Consider the following 13,956-nt stretch of genomic DNA (forward strand, 5'->3'; position numbering starts at 1 on the left):
AAGGTACGGAAAAGGCACAACAGAAGGGAAAAACTTCAATATCAAAGAACCCTAAAAAAAAATCCCAAAAATATGAGCAGGAAAAAAAATAGCAAAATTAAACAAGCCCAACAACCCTCAGCTACTTCCCCAGGATGATTGGTATGCTGTTTGTCTGAGAGTGGATGGTTGGTATGAATGGACAGGTGAGTGTGGTGTTAGATGGGTAGGGTGGAGATCGATTCTGTGTGTGTGTGGGGGGGGAGGGGTTGGGGTATGGTTGTCTTGTTTAGTGCTTGCTGAGCGGCATAAGAACACAGCTTGCTCAGAAGTCTCTTTGCTTTCGTGCTGGTTTAGGGATGTGGGTAGGGGTTCGGGGGCTTCCAGGGTGGGGTGGTTGTTTGCAATCGGGAGTGGGTGGGGTTTGGGATGGGGGATTATTTGAAAAATTGTTTTGTTGTACTTTTGGCGATCTCGACCTTGCTGAACTCTTGTTTTGTATTGTGAATTTGCTGATTGTGCATCAATAAAACATGATTTACACTAAACAAACCCAACAAAAATAAAATAAAAACAAATCCCAATCAATCTCATTACCACACAGGCCCCTTCTTTAGAGATCATAATATGGTAGAAAGGAAGGAATGTTGAAATGGAAATTCCTGTGTAGTCAAAATTTAATGTTATATATTCTCAAATTATTTCAAACAAATTCATCACAAGCAACAAAGAATTCAGTGGCAGGAAAACCCCATGTAACCGCACTTATTTCCTTTAATGGCCATAAACAAAGTTCCTATTTTACCCACATCCTTCCCCAACTTTTTGCCAGGGAGTGCCTGTGGAGGAGGTACAGAGATGTACACTCTCCCCAGGACTATGCCATTACTCACTGCTTTCTCTTGCCATCCTTCAGATCTGGGAGTCTGGAGGCCGGCTGGATCCTTCCGAGGGGTGCATGGAGGCTGACCAATAATCTTCCGAGATCTTAAAATCATTGTTATGGATTTTGACTACAAAAGAAAGGAAAGTCTTTCAATCAGAAGCACTCCATGGAAGGAATCCTCTTGAACTGTTTTATGAGGGAACAGATAGGCCACCAGCACTAAAATTACAGTTAAAGTCCAGGAGTTTACTTGAGGGTCACTGATCTGCCTGAAGTCTGATCTGCAGACTACCTGCTTGCAATTGCATCATAAAGACCAAACTGTGCCATTATCTCATCAATTCCCCAGCACAGGACCTGACTGCAGTAGTAGTAACATCCATCCCAGCTAAAAGGCCACTATCCTTTTATGAATACAGTGGATTATCATGCCCTTCATACTGTAGTAGAAAGAAAAACAGAGGGTTCTCAATGGAAACGAGTAGCTTGTATTAGTTCTGTTGAGTTACTCTGGAAAGAAAAATTGTTATACTAATTAAAACTATTGTACTGAAGGGTCCGCAAAACATCTTTTGTAATTATGTATGTTTGTTAGTTCAGTATGGAAAGAAGAAACGGAAAATGTATTTACTTTGGTGTGATATACAGGCCTCCTTCACAGACAGAGATTTAATTGAAGACATTAAAAGTAGTTTTATATTAATAGGTGATTTTAATATGCTAGGTGTTGATAGGGATATCCCTTTTGTGGGGTTTCCTAGAAGTAGGGAGATCCTGGATTCTCTACAGGGAGAACTGGAGAAGTTGATAATGGAACACATGCGAGATGGGGTAGGGTTACCAGATGTCCAGGTTCTCGGATGGACTTTCCAAAACCCAGCAGTTTGTCCGGATTTTGGAAAGCCCTGACAAGCTCCGGCCATATCTGGAGCATCTGAGGATGCACGGATGATATCACACACATGCTCCAGGCCCTCCAGACGTGGCCAGAGCTCATCGGGGAAGATGAGAGGAGGCTTGGTGGTGGCGGGACTTGGGACAGAACAGGGCAGGGCCTTGTGTCCGGGGTTTTACCGTTCAAAATATGGTGACCCTACTCAGAAAATACTTTCACAGAAATGGTAATGAATGCATGGAATGGCCTCCTGGTGGAGATCAAAAATGTATTTGAATTCAAGAAAGTTTGGGACAAGTACATTGGATATCTAAGGGTGAGGAAGAGATAGTAGATAGCATGGATAGGCAGACTAGATAGGCCATAATCTTTAACTGCCTTAATTTTTCTGTTTCTTTTAAAATAAAGACTTTAAATAATTAAAAATACCAAAACCCAATCCACTATTGTCATGACCAGAAAAAAAGAAATTACTTGTAAAGTGATCAGAGTTCTTTGGTGGTCCCCCATCATCTGGTGAAAAGTGAGAACAAAGTAAACAAACCATCTCACCCTGTACTCTAAATGAATATTTACAGGTAGGATCTAGAGTAGAAACATAGAAACATGATGGCAGATAAAGGCCAAATGACCCATCCAGTAATCTCTGGAAATATCATGAGCCTACTCTATCTGTTTCACCTATGCAAAAAATTAGTTTCCTATGAATGAGAACACACCAAGACAGAAAATATGACTATTCAACTTTTTCATTGCTCCCTTTAAAGTATTAAGTCCTTCCCACTGTCATTCCCATCATCTCACTTGGGCTACAATGGTGCAGCAAGGATAATAGGTTAACAAATTAGACAATACCTGTTCATTGGATTATGTTAAATCATAACTACTCATACTGTTTAATATTTCTATAGCACTAAAAGGTGTACACAGTGCTGTATATTTAACATTCAATAGACGGTCCCTGTCTAGAAGAGCTTACAATCTAATTTGGATAGACAGACAGGACACCTTAGGGTTGGGGAGATTCTGATAGAAGGAATGATACATTGGGTAGAGTGAGTGGGAGTTAAGAGTTGAAAGCAGCTTAAAAAAAAGTGGGCTTTTAGCTGGGATTTGAATACAGCTAGAGAAGGAGCACGACATATTGATTCTTGCAGCCTGTTCCAGGCATATGGCGCGGCAAGAAAGAAGGGACGGAGTCTGGAGTTGGCAGTTGAGGAGAAGGGTACAGATAAGAGGGACTTACCCAATGAATGGAGTTCACGGGGGGAGGGGGAGGGGGTGGCATAGGGGGAGATATGTACATTTTTTTAATAGCTTTTGAGAGCTGATACTGTCACATGAGGTGTGGAAGAGTAGCCTAGCAATTAAAGTAGTAGGCTGAGAACCAGGGAAGCCCACTTCAAAAATCACTGATGCTCCTTATGAGCTTGGACAAGTTGTTTAATTTCCACTACCTAAGTGCAAACTTAGGACCCTTTATATCAAGCTATGCTAGAGGTTTTTAGCATGAACCAGCAGTCCGATAAATACTCCGATGCTCGTAGAATTCCTATGAGCGTAAGAGCACATACCTTGCCAACCTGTGAAAATACCTGAATGTAATTTACCTTGAGCTAAATCCAAAATTCAAATCTCTCCCTCAGGTTCAAATGGGATGAGCATGTTAGGGCAAAAGATGTCAGAGGCAAACAGAGGAGCCCCTCGCCTTGGAATACAAGCAAAACAATGAGGAAAGACAAGAGGGATGTCTTTACAACCCTTTCCTTGTTGTTTTGCAAAAGATGTCACAGTCAGAAATAAAAGTAAATCATAAGACATTATTTCACCTCCATTTTAGTGCTAAAAATCTTACATGGGAGATTTTAGCACAACTTGTTCCATCTGCCTCAGTTGTGCTTGTGAAGGGGAAGTGGGAAGCATGCGAGTTTATTAGGTGGATATATTATTAGCTTGATAAGAAAATGTTAGTGGAGCTGTGGGAATCTTTCTGGTAGCCTTTGTTAGGTCCTTTTTCTGTGAATGCAATAAAAATGGTTTATTTATTTATTTTATTAATTATCTGCTTGATCACCTAAGCGGCTTACAGTAAGAACATCCATAATCATAAGATGAACAAGAAACAATTCTCTAAACATAAACAAAACCAATGAAGTTATCGCACAAAAATCATCACAATCTGTTCCTGACCATTATTATTTTGATTTAATCTGAATGCAAAAATTCATCATGCTGAAAACTATGGCAGCACCTATCACAGGAACCCAATTGCTACTTCAATGGCAGCGATGTGAATTAATAAAGGTGTGCACACTGTCAGCATACATTTCTGTTCAGATCTCCACCTCCTGAGTGGAAAGGGACACGACTTAGAGTGCATTTAGTTCCTGAATCTTTCTCCCATCTCGTTGCAACTGTCAGCCCAGCCTTACATTGGTAGCTGTCAGCATTTTCTGTTGGCCTAACCAATGTCAGCAAAGGCCTATGGGAGATGATATCAGTCATATCTGATCTTGGGGAATGTCAGTGCAGATAGACCATCAGCCTCAGAATGTCTCGAGCACATCTAAATTAGCAGTGCTTAACAGTAACAAAAGGCCTTGGCACAGCCCTGAGGTTCAAAAGATGTGCTAAGTCTGGTACTTAAGATGGACAGTAGCCCCAGCTGCATGTTCTGGCACAGATAGCTATTGTCAATCAGGACCCATTGTCAGAGGGGTTTCAGTGTCATTAATTTCACTTCCTAATGAACCTCCGATGAGGGTATTGAACCCGGGACCTGGGGGATTGTAAGGCCACCACCTTACATATTGGGGGCTTGTCTGTTGCATCACCCCCTGCAAAACTTTACAGCAACCAGCCACCTTACCTAGAGCCAGTATAGGGCTGGCCTTGATTCCACCTATTCACAGTAAGATATGTAAAAGTGGAGAAGGGGTTTGCAGTCCACAGTAGGACCAAAACACCGGACTGCCATTTGCTTGGCACCTTCTTTACCTGCAGTTTATGCTGGATACTTTGGCTTCTGACTCAGAAAGCCAAATGCTTGCCCTGGGATCGGTAGCATGGAATGTTATTATTTGGGTTTCCCCCCAGGTATTTGTGACCTTGATTGGCCACTGTGGAAACAAGATACTGGACTAGATGGACCATCGGTCTGACCCAATATGAATATTCTTATGGAATATGGAAGCTGAAGGAGAGGTAAGAAGCAGAATGATACCCACACCAATAATATTCCAGTAAGACTGGTACAACTGCAGGGACAGAGCAGGAAAGCTCAAAAACCAATCCTGTGGTGACAGGCAAACGGATGTAGAAGAAATGCCCACTGAAGTATACCCAATACTCCACTGTTGTCCTGGACACAAGGGTAGGCATTACACCCCCATCCTCTGGTAGCATAAAGTGTCCAGAAGAGGTGGTGGATATAGAGACTGTGTCTGAATTGAAAAGGGCTTGGGATAGGCATGTGGGATCTCTTGGAGAGAGAAAGAGATAATGGTTACTGCGGATGGGCAGACTAGATGGGCCATTTGGCCTTTATCTGCCATCATGTTTCTATGGAAAAACAAAACATATTATGACCTTGATTCCTAAGTGCTTGAAGTACCCACCTTCCTCCTATATTGAGCTGATTATACTGTGGACAAGGAGAACTAATTTAAGCTGAATTTAGTTGGTTCCTACAAAGCTGTCAAGTTATTTATTCCAGAAGGGAAACTCTTTGGCCAGTCCTGATTTTAAAAAGTGCATCCCAAAACAGTGTAGTATTTGTAGTCCATGATTCTATCCATTGAATCAGGGCTAAAGGTCCCACAATGCACCGAGATGTGGTTGGCAGAAATTCAGGACCAGAAAAAAAGTATTCCTCCTGGAATGGGTAATTCAGCAGCTCTACAACAATGCTGTCTGGAGAGGAGAAAAGGCATAAAGAAGCAAATTTCTGCCTAAAAATACATTTTCTTGGCTAAATATAGGATGCCAGATAGGATGCCAAATAAATACATTCTTTTGTTTTCTATTGCAAATTTAGAAAATATTCTGGTCAATACTCTGTAAATTAATTAATCTCTATCCAAAATCTAACCCCCTGTTAAATACCAAAATAAATCTAAACAGATTCCTATGGACTTTTCTCTGCAGTTCAGGGTTAAATTTGTCAGTATAAAGTCGTGAAATATTTTATATGTACCTGTAAATTGACAAGCTCAATATTTGTCAACAGAACTATTCATCTCTTTTTTTTTTGTAAAAAAAAAAAATCCCCTTCAGGATCAAACTAAAACAGCACAAAGCAAAGTAGCGTGGTAGGGAACCAGGAGGCACGAGCTTAATTCTAGGAATAGAGCACAGTTGTGCTTAATGAGATCAGATAGTCCCAGCTGAAAAAGAAACGGCCCCATCTCCAGGATATAGCTAAGTCTTTTGACTGGGAGTCAGAGATTCCCTGAAACATCCCCAGGATAAATTCACTCTCTACAATCAAATTCTATCTGCAGCATCTCACACCTCAACCATTTACTGAGCCCTACACTCTAAGCATAAATCTACTACACCCTTCAATTCCTAAAGTGCCTTGATAAATTCCTCCCCTTTCTTGCAGCCTACTTCTGCTCCATATGTGCACACATGGGCAGAGTTTTGTATGGGGGTCAGGGTATTGCAGCCAGAATTGAGAATTACTGGAAGTGTATGTGAGGTAAGGGTCTGGAGTAACAAAGGATACTGCAGGGTAGGACAGAGGTACACTAAGAGTTGTTTGTGGGGGTCCATATACTGGAGCAGCAGGAGTGCTGTAAGGCAGGATTGAGGTGCATTATCACTCAGGATGATCTGTCATAAAATAACACGTAACCTCTTGAGTAGATGCTTTAGAACTGCACTCTCTGGGATTATCAAGGGATAGATTAGCCTAGGATTACTATTACTACTACTGTACTTGTAAAGTCTCTTGCTTGTGGTTAACCATGTTGAACTGAGAGGCTACTGCAGTATATAAGTGAATTTGTTATGTTACTACTTATCAGTTATATAGCACTGAAAGGCATATGCAACGCTGTACATTTTGACATTTATAGACGGTCCCTGCTTAGAAGAACTTACAATCTAACTTGGACAGACAGACATGACATATAGGTGAGAGGAGTTAGGAGTCGAAAGCACTCTCGAAGAGGTGGGCTTTTAACTGGGCCTTGAACACTGCCAGATATGGAGCCTGCCGTAGGGGTTCAGGCAGCTTGCTCCAAGCATACAGTGCAGCAAGGCAGAAGGAATGGAGTTTGGAGTTGGCAGTTGAAGAGAAGGGCACAGATAGGAGGGACTTACCAGCTGAAATGAGCTCACGGGATGGAGGGGGGGAATCATAGGGAGAAATAAGTGAAGAGAGATGGTGAGGGGCAGCTAAGATTCACCCAAAGCAGTTTACAATACATTGAATAGTAATCAGGTACTCAAGTATTTCCCCTATTTGTTCCAGCAAGCTCCCTATCTAACTATAATACCTGGGGCATGGAGTGTTAAGTGATTTGCCCAGAATCACAAGGAACAGGCTGGGATTAAGGCAGTAGCTCTAACCACTAGGACACACCTTCATTTCTCCTACAGCAGCAGCTGGTAATTCTCATTTCAGTGGTAGTAGAAATGCACTAGAGTTAGTAGATGTCAGCTGGGCAGATGCTGAGTTTATCACACCATCATAGGCAAGCTCAATGGCCCCTATCTTCCCAGTGGAAACAAATCACAGGGAACCTTCAGAATAGCATAGCTATTACCACTCATCTGAGACTCTTTAGCCTGCTAAATGGTCCAATCCAATCTGCTGAGAGGATTCCCTTTCCTAATTCCTCAAGTACTGTCTACAAACAGGAAATGCTCAGGGTCTATGGTCAGCTCAGGAAAATCTCCTGGAACATGTAAAGGCTTTCAGAGACCGGTTGGTACATCATATCATCCTAATTCGAACAATTAGGTTACAAGTAGGGAGGACTCTGTGAAGAGTCAGAATATGGAATTGGGTTATTTCACAAGGAATGCCTTATAGCCACATATGTGGCAGGGAAGACAAAAGTCTGGTAGACAAGCTGCATTGATGGTGCAACATCAAAAAACAATCTGAAAATGCAGTTGCATTATAGCCAACATGTAACTGGAAAGAAGGCTTAAAAGTACATTTATTAGAAAAACAAAGTGTGTGCAGAAATTAGAGGATGTGAAAGATCACACAAAAATTGAGGTTTTTTTAAATGACCGATGAAAGAAACATTCAGCTTGATTTGCTGAGATATTTCAGTGTCAGTCTCTGCAAAAGTTTCCAAGGTCTTTTTCTCCTATCCAGCTAAACAGTACATCAACTCTAGTGTAAATGCAATTTTAGATTTCTTTTTTACTCTTTTTCAATGATTGCTTCCAGTTTGCAGTAGCTGTTGATTCTGCAACATCACAAGTAGTTGCTGAATGAGGGCATAGCCAAGAAGATTTTTTTTGGTGCGAGGGGGGAGTGGGGCACCTCTTCTATAGAGCTTTCCCTCAATTCTGCTCCAGAATGGGATCACACAGCAGACTCACCTCAGATACCTTTCTTCTCAATTGGGAGGAGGCTCTTCTGAAAGCATATCATTTGATCCCTCATAGTGAAAACTCTTCTGAAACTCATACAGGATTGAAGAACCACGATTCTTATCACACCTTAGTAACCCCAAGACAGATTTGGTTTCCTCTCCTACTGGAGCTTTCCTTCAGGAATCTAGAGATTGTTTTCTAACACTAATATCTCAGGATCAGATATTCTTACTACTTCCTGACCTTCAGTCTCTTGCCCTCACAATGTGGATATAGAGAGGGTAGTAATGGACTCCTTCAAATTACCTGATAGTGTTATTATGGCTTAGATTCCATCTGGTATAAAGGCAAGGTCATAGACTCCTTTTCCTGCCCTACAAAAACTGCTTGAATACCTTCTACATCTGTCAAAGTCAGGTCTTAAGACCAACTCTATTAGGGTTCACCTTTGTGCAACTGGAACATAACAAATGGAAGGTTAATCCTTCTCTGCTCAGCCTTTAGTTCAGGGGTAGGGAACTCCGGTCCTCAAGAACCGTATTCCAGTTGGGTTTTCAGGATTTCCCCAATGAATATGCATGAGATCTATTTGCATGCACTGCTTTCAATGCTTATTCATTAAGGAAATCCTGAAAACCCAACTGGAATACGGCTCTCGAGGACCGGAGTTCCCTACCCCTGCTTTAGTTTCTCACTATGGAGCTTACTTTTTTTTAAGCCTCATGCAGAGTCAGTTGTTGAAAGCTCCCTTTGAGCCACTGGTTACCTGACAACCTAATGTACCTTACCTGAAAGGTTCTGGTTGTAGTGATGATCACTTTAGCACAGGGGTTGGGAACTCCGGTCCTCGAGAGTCATATTCCAATCGGGTTTTCAGGATTTCTCCAATGAATATGCATGAGATCTATTTGCATGTACTGCTTTCAATGCATATTCATTGGGGAAAACCTGACTGGAATACGGCTCTCGAGGAACTCCACAGCAGAGTAGTGGATCCAGTTTGTACAAACCTTTTCAACAATGTTATGATGCACACATCCTAAATTCCTTCCTAAGGTGGTGGTGGAGTCTCATCTTAAACATTCTTTCCTAAACCTCATGACTACAAAGTAAAAAAATGCACTGCAAGATTGCCTTGGCCTTCTATTTTTGCAGGGTCTCAAAGTCCCTCCTTGAGGGCCACAATCCAGTCAGGTTTTCAGGATTTCCCCAATGAATATGCATGAACTCTATGTGCATGCACTGTTTTCAATGCATATTCATTGGGGAAATCCTGAAAACCCAACTGGATTGCGGCCCTCAAGGAGGGACTTTGAGATCCCTGATTTAGAATGACCTAAAGCAGTGGTTCCCAACCCTGTCCTGGAGGACCACCAGACCAATCAGGTTTTCAGACTAGCCCTAATGAATATGAATGAGAGAGATTTGCATATAATGGAAGTGACAGATATGCAAATCTGCTCCATGCATATTCATTAGGGCGATCCTGAAAACCCGATTGGCCTGGTGGTCCTCCAGGACAGGGTTGTGAACCACTGACCTGAAGCCATAGAAATTACACCCAGATTTTTTTTTTTAACCAAACAGGAGTGGGGGGGGGGGGGCAGCCATCACCAATCACATTCTTTCAAATTTACATCCAGGCTAGGCTGATTCAAGAGGATTATTGTAATGTTATTTACTTGAGATCTTATTTAAAAAAATCATCATCATCAAGATATTAAGAATCATTCAGAACACAGCAATGACTAATTTTTGGTTTGAAAAAATCTGAACGTATCACCCCATATTATAACATTACACTAGTTATCAATCGAAGCCAGGATTATATTCAAATTTGCAAGTGTATCTTATAAGACGTTATTAGGTTTTGCACCTATTTACCTTTCAAAACATTTTGTATTTACTACTAATTTACATCATGTATGATTGTAGAGCTTCTTTGTTCATTTCCTACATTGAAAAGGATGTGTTTATAAAAGATTCCTGGATAAAACTTTATCAGGCTGGCATTTGGGGTAAAACCATAAGTGAATTGTTGCTAAACTCTTCTACATATCAAACATTTAGAAGATCTTTGAAAACTTACTTATTTGACAAATTTGTTTAAATTATCTTAGTGATGTATTTCTGATATATGTTTATGTATGTATCTTCACTGTGTTTGACAGCTTCTCTTGATGTAAACCGCTTTGAACTGCAAGGTACTGTGGGATATAAATAAATTTTATTATTATTATTAAGAGGGTCATGTCACAGCTCACATCAGAGCTATGGCAGTAGCAGGCAATACATTTGAGGTCAGCTCCAACTCACCATAAAATTATCTACATCTATCCTATCATTCTCTTCAAGAAACTCCCTAACCCCCTATCCATCCTGTCTGTCCAAATTAGATTGTAAACTCTTATGAGCAGGGATCATCTGTTGAATGTTCAATGTATAGTGTTGCATATACTTTTCAACACTATAGAAAGTAGTAGTAATTTTTGCAACTAACAGTTCTTGCAGCCGAGCATGGGATAATAGAGAAGAATGGTGAAATAGTGGTCTAGATGTATTAACCTTATTTGCTTGAGCCTATCCCAAGGGGTCTAAAATACAGAGTAGAGGTTGGCTGAAAGTGGTTTCATTTACTAAAAGTTGAGTGTTTCCTCTCCCCCCCATATAAGGTTGATTTGACCTGAAGTACCATGTCTTCTGTATTGGTTGCAGAAAAAAAAAATACAGTGGTATATCTCTAATCTAATCTAAATCTTGAACTTATTTATCAAATCATCCCTAAAAAGAGAGCTTGATTCCATTAACAATAATTAAATTGTAAGAAGCATATTTATATTTATCAGTAGCTATTATTTAAGAAACATTGAAACTAAGTTTTAAAATTTTTTTTGAAAAACCTGGAGGTGATAAGATCTTATTTGAAAAGGTAATTCATTCCAAATTGCAGTTAATGAGTAGGAAAGAGAATGGGAAATTTTACTAGCCGATTCGATACCTTTTGTAGAAGGAAAGCTGAGTTCCTGTGGTCTCATGAGATTGCAACAGGAACTCCCAGTTGTAGTCTCGTGAGACCACAGGAACTCACAGCACAGCTCTGCATGGGGCAGGAGTATAGGAAGATTGCTCCTGCCCCACATCACCGCTAGACCACCAGGTAAGGTCCATGCTCTGATCGCCGCCCCCCCCATCACTTCCGATCGCCTCTGATTGCCTCCCTCCAAGTCCTGGGTCCCTTTTTTTTATACAACAAAACAATTTAACCTTTTTTTTTATGCCAATGAGTGATTTTGAGGGGGGGGCCTGTGGAAAAAAAACAAGGATAATCGAAACCGCAAACATCAAAACCGCGAATAGGGAGGGGGAAGTGTAGTTGAAAAATTTGTGTCTTCAGATATTGAACATGGGAACAGTACAGCATTCTCCCGTCTAAACCAGTGCACTGAAGTGTGTTCAAAATAAGGTTCTTGAAGAGCTTTTAATTCTGCTGTGTCATTATCTCACATTAGTAAATCCAATCCCATCCTCACCTTCAGTCAGGTAAGTTTTTGAAGTTTAATTCTGGAACATGCATTCCCACTCTTTAAATTTAGCCTGTGTGATATGAATCAGCAAGTGGGAAAAGAATAAGAATTTAGGCAGGACCATTTAGGTAGGCTGCTGCTCTGCCCCACCATGACTAACATCAACCAGACTTGAGTTTTCCATAGTTCAAATCGTATAAGTGGTCAAGCTGATCTGTTATAATTACTGTATGCCCAGATATCAATTGCCACTTTAAAAGGTATTTTGTATTTTCCCTCCCAAATAGAATTAAAAAACAGAGCCTGTTTTATCAATATTAACATGACCAGCCGAGGAGGGTGTTGAGGTCAGAAGGTACTATGAGACTGACCTCTATGAAGGAAAATACTGTTCAGTATGTTAAATTTAGAACAGCAATGATGTCTGGTGGGAGTGAAATTGTGGAATCATCTCCCTGGCAACCTGAGGACCTGTTCTGACCTGCTAAAGTTCAGGCAAATGTTAAAGACTGAACTATATATTGAGGCTGTTTTCGGAATCTGTGTTGTAGAGTAAGCCAGGATACTTTGAACAGTGGGCATGATGATTTAATATAGTGCAGATTGGTAATATATTGCTTCCTCTAGTCTTTGAGGGGTTACACTAATATGTGATTGTATTCTAACTGAAAATGTTTTTATGTATACTGTCTTGAACTATTGTGAATGTTTTTACTGTTAACCCCTTAGGGATAGGCAGTCTAGTAATTTTAGAAATAAATAAATAACCAGAGATGTCTCCAAAAACTCTGAAAGCACCTTCAACAGAAGAGACATTCAGATCTTTCATGAAAACCAGGATGTCTTCAGCATATAAGAAGATTTTGTAGTCCTCCCTTGCTACTAATATTGGTTTAATGAATGAATTTGTTCTGATGTGACATGCAAGAGGCTCCAATGCAAGGGCAAAAAGCAATGGAGACCTGAGACATCCATTTACTCAGACTAAATACCACCGATTGCACCTCATTTACTACAATGAAGCCCCTAGGACTATGTATAATGCATGGACCCAATTTCCATATGGGCCAGCCAATCTAATTTGGGTCAAAATCTCAAATAGTAAAATTTGACCAAGTCATAAGGCCTTCTCTATGCCTTATTTATAAAAATTCAAATCAGGTCAAGGGCCCTCCTCCCACTGTCCCCCAACTGCCTTCTCTCTGATCCCAATGAACAATCTGGGGAAGGATACTTTCCAACCTGTTTGCTAGATTTTTGCAACAATTTTCATATCTGCATTTAATAAAGCAAATTGGACTATAGCCAGCCCAAAGGATAGGAGCCTTGCCTGGTTTAGGTAAGACTACCAAATTAGCACCGTCTATAACTTTCGCCACCTCTTGAGGCAAAATAGGAGTATTTAAAAGTATTTTATATACTTCTACTTATATGGTGGGCAATGCTGTCTCATAAATGTAAGCTGAAATTTGTTCTTATGTGCATGTTAACTCAAGAGTATAATTTCTTACAGAAATCTCAATTAATTTGACTCTTAATGTGAAAATTTAGGCTGTCCTTTGGTACCTTTAAATTTTCTTGACCCATCCAGTATTCTGTTGCACCCACAGGTGCTAGGCTGAGAGCTTCCCATCTCTTACCTTTTTCACAGAAGTCCCTTTTTGTACATTATAGAAGGTAATGCATTTTATTATCCAGAAGGTACAATTGCCTTTTCAACTGTATCATCTGGGTATATAAGGTTGGTGTAGGGTTTGCCTCAAGACACCTTTTGTAACTGTGCAATGTGTAAGTAATTGTTGTCTCCGTTCTTTGTTGTGTATCTTTATTAGGATTCCCCACATATAGGCTTTGCCTGCATCCCAGAGCACATCCAAGCCCATACCCTCTGTCCTATTGTAGGACAGATAGCAACTCCATAAGCTCTGGCTAGACTGTTGGGTCTCTGGGTAATTTAATAGGTCAAAATTAGCCCACCATGCCTTAGGCCTTTTCTGTGGAGTAATGGTTTGAATCACCTCAGACAACAGCATGATCCAAAATCACTATTGGATTTATCTCCAGTGTAGACAGTCTATACAACACTCGATGTTCAGCAAAAATGTAGTCTA

The 13,956-nt window shown here is 40.5% G+C and overlaps 1 protein-coding gene across 8 annotated transcripts in view; it reads right to left on the minus strand.

Moving 5' to 3' along the window:
* LOC117365719 (CTD small phosphatase-like protein 2) overlaps positions 1-8,762 on the minus strand; it is a 46,828-nt gene extending 38,066 nt beyond the window's left edge. For 2 of the 8 annotated variants that reach the window (XM_033956465.1, XM_033956457.1), the window contains exons 1-2: positions 7,089-7,222; positions 873-992 (exon numbers count right to left, since the gene is read on the minus strand). In XM_033956465.1, the coding sequence (XP_033812356.1) occupies positions 873-992; positions 7,089-7,127 (159 nt within the window). In that variant the 5' untranslated portion in view covers positions 7,128-7,222. Of the gene's footprint in view, positions 1-872; positions 993-5,377; positions 5,402-5,955; positions 6,294-7,088; positions 7,223-7,264; positions 7,562-8,327; positions 8,604-8,627 lie in introns of those variants that run through there. The other 6 variants (XM_033956463.1, XM_033956461.1, XM_033956459.1 and 3 more) reach the window with 6 other exon arrangements.
* Positions 8,763-13,956: the final 5,194 nt, after the last annotated feature.

This window comes from Geotrypetes seraphini, chromosome 8, assembly GCF_902459505.1.
Source record: "Geotrypetes seraphini chromosome 8, aGeoSer1.1, whole genome shotgun sequence".
Classification (NCBI taxonomy): Eukaryota; Metazoa; Chordata; class Amphibia; order Gymnophiona; family Dermophiidae; genus Geotrypetes; species Geotrypetes seraphini.